General features: G+C 44.6%; 1 protein-coding gene across 1 annotated transcript in view; it reads left to right on the forward strand.

Moving 5' to 3' along the window:
• Positions 1-5,956, forward strand: part of HDAC11 (histone deacetylase 11) — a 50,273-nt gene extending 44,317 nt beyond the window's left edge. Inside the window, exon 10 of the mRNA XM_020981247.2 lies at positions 1,557-5,956. Coding sequence (XP_020836906.1) covers positions 1,557-1,724 — 168 coding nt within the window. The 3' untranslated portion in view covers positions 1,725-5,956. The remainder of the gene's footprint in view (positions 1-1,556) is intronic.
• Positions 5,957-9,957: the final 4,001 nt, after the last annotated feature.

Below are 9,957 nucleotides of genomic sequence, written 5' to 3' on the forward strand. Positions count from 1 at the left end.
GGTACTCTATCCACTGAGCCACCAAGCTGCCCCCTCTCCTGACTTCTTACACATCATTTCCCTCTGTATTCTTGACAATCTGGCCACCTTGGCCTATTTGCTAATGACCCTCTATGTGTTTTCCCTTGCTGTGCCCCACACTTGAAATGTTCTATCTCTTCACCTCTGACTCCTGGCTTCCCTGACCCTGCTGCAAGAACCAGCTCAAATCTCACTTTCTGTAAAAAGCCTCCCTTCTCTAACATGACCCCTACCCCTATACCTTCCCTCTGAGAATACCTTCTCTTAATGCTCTCTTTCTCTATCTATCTATCTATCTATCTATCTATCTATCTATCTATCTATCTAATCTATCTTTTTATTATATATAGTAACATTTTATTACACACACACACACACATATATATATATATATATATATATATATATATATATATATATATATAATATATATATATACACAGAGAGAGAGAGAGAGACACACACACACACACACACACACCTGGGCAGACATAGAGAGACCTCCCAGAGGGTCACCATCTAGGATGTCTCTGCTCACATTGTAGATATATATATACACATACATACACACACATATATAATATACACACACACTCACATATATATGCACACACACATACATACATACATGATTATATATATATATATATATATATATATAATGTATATACATCCTTATTACTACATGTTGTTTCTCCCACTTGTTTCCTTGAGGCCAGGGACTGTCTTTTTTGTTTTCCTGACACTTAGCACATAGCAGGTGCTTAATAAGTGTTGATTGATTGATTATTGACTGACTGACATTTTTATGAAGGAGGGATATTGACAAATTACTGGGATGGTGAATGAAGCTGAGAGGGAGTAAATTGACTCTCTCTAAGGGTAAGTACAAGAGTTGATTTGTTTATGGTTTCAGAACTGAAAAGAGGATGGGGGTAGAGAACATGGTGGCTGGTAAGGAGACAGCCATCAGGTGAAGTGTGGATGGATCTAGGCCTAGATGTAATGAGTGACAGAGGCAACCACACTGATCAGGACAGAAGACCCCAGGGCAGAAATTCATAGGGTGAGAGGGTTGTCATACAGCATTTGGCTTCTGGCCTACGGGACAGTTAGCCAGGAGATCACCAGGGAGTGAAGGGATATGTATTTCATGCTGGAAAGGGCAGGGTGTCCTGGGCCCTGAGGGGATTTGGAATGGAGGGTGGATTCCTAAGGAGCCTGTGGCATGGAGGCTTTGCCCATATGACCATAAATCTTAGAACTTCAACATCATCTCATCTAACTTCTTCTTTTTACCCATGAGAAAAATATGCCAAGAGTTAGGCAAATGTGACCTCAAAGGAACATAGGCTTGAGGGTCTATGGGGGGAGAAGAAGGCCAGAGTTCATGACTAGAACCTCTCCTTAATTGTGACCTAACTATTGCCAAAACAGGCTTTCCCCATCTGTCTAATCTTTCTGGGGCCTTCTCCTGAGTCAAGAGTTCCCTATCCCAGATAATGTCAGATCTTCTCCTGCCCATACCTCTACAGGGCATCATCAAGAGGGATGAGATGGTGTTCCGGGCTGCCCGAAGCCAGAATATACCTATCTTCATGGTGACCTCAGGAGGCTACCAGAAACATACAGCACGGATCATAGCTGATTCCATCCTCAACCTGTACAACCTGGGCCTCATTGACCATTTGGAGGCGATCTGAGCGGCCCAGCACACTGTGTAAATGACTGTGACCACCTAAAAGGCAGCCTTTGCCATCCCTCTCCCAGATAAATTTTGTTTTCTAAAAAGCAGATGCAATAGGCAACACTTTAACCCTAGACTGGTGTCAGGGTCAGCTGCAATACAACAGATCCGGAGCCAGGGCCCTGTAAAATCACTTCATTTATTTATTTATTTATTTTTTACCACTTTCAAGGACAGCAGAGTGGGGGAAGGACCTGTTCTTGCTGATCTGTTTCCATGATCTGTCTTGATCTGGGGGGCTAGCTTTGATCTTGTCTGGCTCCCTGGGGGATGTGGGGGGGTTCTCAACTTTACACTTTCTTCTTCCCCTTCATCTCTTGGCCTAGGGCAACCTCTGTCTGGACGGCAGGATTTATCCTCCAGGGTGACTGCTCCATGGGATGACCCCTCTCTTGTCCGGTGCAGAGAAAGAAGAGATTTTGAGGAGAGGGAATGAGGAAGAGAGCATAGCAGGGCCTTTGACAAGGTCTCCTCCTATGGACAGTGACAGTGGGATAATCTCCTATCTTAGATTTTTGGAAACGTATAGGAAAGGAGAAAGGAAAGGTGTCTGGAGGGAATAGTCAAAGATCAGGGTTGCAGATGAGTTGTGGGTAAGTAGTGAGGAAAGATGTGGAGGTTATGAGGGGCAGGGGCAGTGAGGTGTAGGTAAAAATAGGGCTCTGGTTTTCTCTGAAGCCTGATGGGTAACCAAGAATTAGGAGACCGCTGCTAGTAGTAGAAAAAGACCCTCTCCTACCAGTGATCTCCTTCCCTCTCTACTTTCCCTCTTCCTCCCCACTCCCTTTTTATTCTCCCTATCTGCCTCTTTCCCCGCCCTTCCCACTTTCTCCTTCTTTTCTTCTTATCTCTTCTCTCCTTTTCCCTCTCCCCACCCCAATTTCTGTCCCTGCATCTCTTATGATGGGAGAGGTGAATAAAGTGGGTTTGGGAGTCCTGGGTTTTTGTTTTTAGGAGAGAGGGAGAATGATTGGGATGTTGCCCAGCATGGAGAAGAAGCTAGAGGATGCCAGTTTCCTCTCTGTTGGACAAGCCTCCTTTCTTCTTCTTTTTTTTTTTTTGGTGGGGGGAGCTAGGCAATGGGGTTAGGTGACTTGCCCAGGGTCACACAGCTAGTGAGTGTCATGTCTCTGAGGCTGGATTTGAACTCAGGTCCTCCTGACTCCAGGGCTGGTGCTCTATCCATTGCACCACTTAGCTGCTCTGCAAGCCTCCTTTCTGTGGTTGCAGACCCTGGGACGCTAGAAAAAGAAGGCACACAATCTCAGGACCCCTGGATTTTGTGTCCTGTTTTCAGGGCTAACATAGAGTTCTGACTGTCCATGGGATACCTGCTTGGGCTGGAACTTTCTCTTTCAATCAGGGGACAGTTGATTATTGTGAGGGGGTTGGGCAGTTGGGGACTCTTCTGCCCCAAGCAGAAGGCTGAAATGTGACTCCTACAGGCTTCCTGTTAAAATTGTCAGTGGCAGGCAACAAGGGCATAGGTGATACTAGAGAATGGAAATACTGCAGGCTCAAGTATTTAGTCATAGCAGATGGGTATGAGAGAGAGAGAGAGAGAGAGAGAGAGAGAGAGAGAGAGAGAGAGAGAGAGAGAGAGAGAGAGAGAGAGAGAGAGAGAGAGAGAAGACAGAGACAGAGAGACAGACACAGAGAGACAGACACAGAGAGACAGACACAGAGAGAGAGAGAGAGAGAGAGAGAGAGAGAGAGAGAGAGGCAGAGAAAGACACAGAGAGAGACAGAGAGACAGACATGGAGAGAGAGACAGACAGACACAGAGACAGAGAGACACAGAGAGAGATAAAGAGAGACAGAGGAGACAGAGAGACAGACACACAGAGAGAGAAACAGAGAGACAGAGAGAGAGAGAGAAAGGCAGAGACAGAGAGACAGAGAAAGACACAGAGAGACAGAGAGACAGACATGGAGAGAGAGACAGACAGACAGACACAGAGACAGAGAGACACAGAGAGAGATAAAGAGAGACAGAGGAGACAGAGAGACAGACAGAGAGAGAGAGAAACAGAGAGACAGAGAAAGACACAGAGAGAGACAGACATGGAGAGAGAGACAGATAGACACAGAGACAGAGAGACACAGAGAGATAAAGAGAGACAGAGGAGACAGAGAGACAGACACACAGAGAGAGACACAGAGAGAAACAGAGACAGAGAGAGAGAGGAGACAGAGACAGACAGAAGACAGACAGACAGAGAGACAAAGGAGATGGAGAGACAGACAGACACAGAGACAGAGAGAGACAGAGGAGATAGAGAGACAGACACAGAGACAGAGAGAGACAGAGAAAGACAGGAGACAGAGAGACAGACACAGAGAGAGAGAGACAGACAGAGAGATAGACAGATAGACAGAGAGACAGAGACAGAGAAAGGAGAGACAGAGAGAAAGACAGAGAGAATCAAGTTTGTATGTAAAGGCATTTCTCTTCCAATATTGTGGATGAACTAACCTATCCAAGGTAAGGGGAAAGTTTTGTGGGAAAAGAATGTGCATCGTGTTCATAGAATTGGGGTTTATATCATGGCTAAAAGTCTTCTCTCCAAAGACCTGAAAAAGTGATTCTTGGGTAGGGCCTTATCTTTGGGTGTTTTCCAGATGAGACAGAAGCTCAAGGCTGAGGCAACCATGGACCTCTGATTCCTTCCTCTGAGACACATTTATCGATCATTTATTGAGAAGGGAAAAGGTGTCATGGAGGAGGTTCTTTCCTCCTCTTGGCAAATGTATCCTTTCCCATGTGCCCTGCTGAGCTGTGTGCCTGGGCCTTCATCAAAAAATCTCAGAAAGTTCAGGATAGAAGAGAACTTAGAACATGGAATGTCAGAGCTAGAAGGGACCTTGGAGATTATCCAGTCTAATAGTCATTTTATAGATGGGGAAGCTAAGGTCCAGAGAAAGGAGCCACATGAGCCCAAGGTCCCCTAATCCATTGTCCTTGTTGGGCAGTTACCTGAGGGGGATGAGGAAACCATTACACTGAGACATCTAGAAAAGATGCAACTGGGCAAATCATGTCACTTCCTAGGGCCTAGGTTTCCTCAACTGTCAAAAGAAGAGTTGAACTAGATGGTCTCTGAGATCCATTCCAGCTCCATATTTGGGATCCCATGACCTTCCCTGGATATAGACAGGGCCTTTGAAGTCAGGCTGGTCCTGAGGGGATGCTCAAAGCTATCCCCTGGTAGCCACTCACTGGGGAATTCTCATATTCCAGGCCCTTCCGTAAGGCCTTGATTTTGGGAGCTGGTAAGCATGATTTTACTCAGTGAATGGCCATCGTTTAAATGAAGGAGAGTGCCTGCATTGATTTGAGAGGCTGCCTATCCAAGGGCATGGACCATAGGGCAGTGGAAGGGTCTTTGGCCTGGGAGTCCTGAGATCTGAGCTCTAGCCCCAGCTTGGCCACTCCAGTGACTGTGTGATCTTGGAAAAGTCAATTCCACTCTCTTGACCTCAATTTCCTCTTCTGTAAAAAGATAGGGTTGCAGTAGTCCTTAAATAAGATTCTAGTGTCGCTGCCTGTAGCAGTTAGGAATTTGGAAATCTCTACCACTAACTCACCATGTGACCTTGGGTGACTCACTTAATTCTCTTTCAGCCTCAGTTTCCTCATCTGTCAAATGAGGATAATAATACCTGCCCTGCTTACCTTGCAGGGGTGTCTCAAGAAGCAAATGAAATAGTAATAATATAAAAAAGCACTTTGAAAAGCAAGAAAGCACTATTTAAATGTAAGGTAATATTCTTAATAACATTAATAATGTGGCTACTTTCACGTACTTTCAAGTTCTTTCTGCTTGTGATGATAGGATCCTTTGTGGACAGCTGGCCAGAGGTTCACCTGGCTCTAAGGACTCCTGCTCCCCATCATGCAGGAGGTTGCCTTGGGTACCAACCAGTACCTGCTCTCTCTCCCCTGCTCCTTCACTCCCTCACTCCCCCCTTTGGCCACTTACAATGCACTTTGAGACTTGTTAACTTGTTTTCTAGATTTGTCAGATCCATGGTACTTGATGAGTTTTTGTTATTTTTATAAGATATTTATATAAGGCTAAAATGCAATACTAGTGCCATCTTGTCTTTCATAGGTGGGGGGGGGATTGGCTTTGTGGTTATCTTGTTTCTGTCCTTCTTGGAAATCAGTAAAGTAATTTCAACTGATCTTGGCTGCTTCGTATTATTCTGGGAGGGAATGGTGTTGCCTTTTCCTTCCTGACTCCTGACGCTCAGGATAAGTGGCCCCCAGCTAGATCCTGCTATTCCATAGAGGCCTATGATGTCTGGGCATTCTATTCTCTAAAAGAGGAAAAGTAGACTGCAGACATCCAGATCCTCTGGTTGGAGGAACACTGGAAGGAATGGGAGGGAAGGAGCAGCTGTGCCCCGTTTTGGGCCCTTGGCCTTGCTATTGGCAAAAGCCACCTTGCTAGTGCTACTCTTTGTAGCCCCCAAGCCCACTTGCCTTAGTGCCAGACATTACTGCTGGGTCCCTTAAGTGAGGCCTATCTGTTACTTAAAATTGCAGGGAGTCACAAAAATAGCAGGGGTGAGGAATGGGGGGAGAAGGTGTCCCACCTGAACATGCCCTTGCTATTATTACCAGGGAACTAGCCTTATTGTTAATCTGCATGGCACCATGTTTAAGCCACGTGGTCCTATGTCTAGTAAAAGGTAAGTTCTTTTTTATTTGGCTCTCCAGTACTTTCCAGGCATTGAGGTCATGTTAAATGTTTGCTGACTGATTGGTGTGGTTCCATGTTTAATCTTCACCGTGAAATCAGATTGGCTCCTAGAAAGTAGGAACGACCTTAGAGATAGTCTGTAAAGTAAGGTTAATGTACCTTCCACTTCACTGGGTCGTTATAGGGAGAGGACTTTGTAAACCTTAAAGCCCAATAGAAATGTGAGTTATTACTGTGTGGTGCAGGGCTCTCATTTTGTGGAAGAAACCATTGATCCATGTCTAAATTGTATGGATCCCATGATCCATGGGGATCTTATATCTCAGTCATGTCAGACTCAAATAGAAGGGGATGGGCCACATATTGACTTAGAAAACTACAAATTAACATTATCTATTTTGTATTGTATTTTTATTCATTTTGCCTAAATATTTCCCAATTACATTTCATTCTTATTTGGGCTGCATTCAGCCAGTTTGGGCCAGTTAGCCATAAGCTTGACACCTCTGCTGTATTTTATCCATATTAGTGGGTGTCCCCCACTTCCCAAATGGGAAAATTGAGTGTCTGAGGTTAAATGACTTTATTATAAGCCAATCCTACAACCTCACCACTCCAGCTCACTATACTATTATACTATTATGTTTTTCATGGCTTGCCCAAAGTCATAGCTAACAAGCAGTAGAAGTAAGATTCACATCCAGATCTTCTGATTCAAAGAAGTCTGCACCATTCCTCCCACATGGGCATTTAAAGATCCTCTTTAAAATGAGAGATTTGGATAGGAGTAAATAAATTTATATTCTTCACACTCCCCTTACCTCCACTAATCCAAAAGGTAGGATAACCTTCTATCCCTTCCATCCCTTCCATCCTGAGTTCTAGCTGCCCAAGGGTGTCCACTGGGCATGTTCTGTTGGACTCTCTGGCCTGTGATTGGGGAGTTATTAGAGAGATGAAGTCTGGGTCTCAGAGGGTCAGACTGTATGGGACATGGTGTGTTCTCTGCTTCCCCAAGGTTGGTGCTGAGGACTCTCGGCTGAAAGATGGAGCCAGATATGGCCTGATTTAGGGTGGGGGTTCCATGGAGGGGAAAGGCATTCTTTGTCTCCAGTGATAAATTTTCTGCAAAATCTATCCTGTGTGATTCACTATTGTCAGCCATGAGTCACCATGGCGGGAAGATGAGTTCAGTAACCTGGGAGTTCATGGCACACACAATTTGTCCAGCTGGCCCCTGCTTCAAAGCGAAGGATGAAACTCCCCAATGCTGACAAAACCATTTCCCAGAGTTTATGTGGTGCTGCCTATGGATGAGTACAAGGGCATGTGAAAGGAGTGGAAAATACAATGAAAAAAGGTAGACTGAAGCCAAGTTATAGAGAGCCTTGAACACTAGATTAAGGAGTGTGGGATTTTATTCTGTGAACAAGGAGGAGCCCTTGAATGTTTTTGAGAAGGGGAGTAACGTAACAAGAGTTCTATTTACGAAGACATCTGGAAGGGTGTGTAGGATGAATTGGAAGAAAAGAATCATAGGATTTAGGACCTATGTCCAGCTACACACACACACACACACACACACACACACACACCCATATTATAGAGGAGGAAACTGAGTCACTAGAGAGACTAAGCAACATGTCCAAGGTCAGACAAGTATTTAGTAGCTGAACCAGGATTTCAGCCTAAATCTTCTGCCTCCACGTCCAGTGATAGTTCTGTAATGCTATACTACTGGCAGCAAGGTGGTTCAGTGGACAGAACACTGTACATGGAGTTCAGATTTAGCCTGGACACTTATTCTGAGCTGTGTGACCCTGGACAAGTGACTTTGCCTTTGTTTGCCTCAGTTTCCTCATCTGCAAAATGGGAATAATAATAGCACCTACCTCCTAAGGTGGTTCTGAGGATAAAATGAATTGGGTAATATTTGTAAAAAGAAACATTGCTCTATAAATGGTGACTCTTATCATTGGTGGTGATGCTACGTTTGCAAAAGAAAGACAATGTACGAATGAAGGAGATCAGTTGGTCGGCTACTTGCGATAGTCCAAGAAAGAGGTAATAAGGGCCTGATCTAGAGCATTGGCCATGGAGATGGAAAATACGGAGTGGGCGTCAGAGATGTTGGAGTGGTAGAATCGTCTGCGTTCGCTGTGGGACACAAGGGAAAGAGAAGAGCCCGTGTTTGGTTTTGGCATTTGAGACCTGAGTGACTGGCTCCTTAACAAACATGAGAAGTCAGGAGGAGGGATTGTTTGACCTGAGACAGTACAATGAGTTCATTCGGGACAATGGGTCATTCAAAGCAACGGGCTTGGGTTTTTGTTGTTGTTGCTGAGCATCTAATGTAATCATTAATGTTCACTTAGTGTTTCAAGGTTTAAAAAGCCCTTTGCATATGTCTCACTTGATGCACACAACAGCCCTGATGCAATGTATTTTTTTAAAATCTGGGCCACATGTCTATCACCATAGGGAACTCCCTGTGTGGAACTTTTCTCTGTCCATGCAGATTTATAACTTGTCTGTAACTTCCAGTCTTTGAAAGCTGGCTAGAGGTATTGAGAAGGCATGTGACTCACTATGGTTGCACAGCCAAGTATGCATCAGAGACTGACCTTGAATCCAAGTCTTCTTAACTCCAAGGCTGTTCTTCCATTGGGGTGCGCTGGTGAATGTTTAACAACCGACTCTTGAGGCAGGGGGAAACCAAAAGTACCCACAATATACTTTTAAGTTGAATCTGCATTATTAACATCTTCTCCATCACTCCCTCCAGTCCAGACAATCAACAAAGCCATAAATGAAGTCCTGGCTTGTACCCGGCTTGTACCGATTTTGAAGGTGTAGAGGCTTACACTGAAAATTTAACAATCAGCTCTCCTTCCACGGGTTCAGATGGCTCCAACACACCAAAACACCTCCAACTACTACACACACTGCCTCCGGCATGCTATTGTTATCTTTATTCTGTAGATGAGGAAACTGAAGCTCAGGCAAGCTTGGACACAGGAGCATAGTCACACAGCTAAGAAATGCCACATTGCACATTGAGTGTGATACGAAAAAAACCCAAAATCTCTTGTAGGGGAAAGGGGTTGCCCCTAATCCTGGGAGTAAGGGAAATAACCCAGCACGACAGCTTTTGAGAACTGAAAGAAACGGTCAGTACACTTTTAGTGCTTTTCACAGATGTCAAGTCACTTTGTCTGGGAGCATAAAAATGGATCATTTGTACTTTGGTTTGTTCAGACATGATTGTGTTGGCTATGGGACTGAAGACTGTAATTACAATTTGACTCATTAAATGTGCTTGTGAATGTTTTCCATTTGTTGCAAATGGAGCTCGGCGCTCCTACCCACAAAGGGATCAGGATTCTAAGTGTTCGCCAGTTGCGTGGCGTAGCAAAAACTCGAGACCAGAAGAAGTCATCAGCATTAAAGGGAAATTATTGTGTTCTTTATATCTGGGGT

The sequence above is a fragment of the Phascolarctos cinereus genome, unplaced genomic scaffold (genome assembly GCF_003287225.1).
Source record: "Phascolarctos cinereus isolate Bilbo 61053 unplaced genomic scaffold, phaCin_HiC Scaffold_4;HRSCAF=312, whole genome shotgun sequence".
In the NCBI taxonomy this organism is placed as follows: Eukaryota; Metazoa; Chordata; class Mammalia; order Diprotodontia; family Phascolarctidae; genus Phascolarctos; species Phascolarctos cinereus.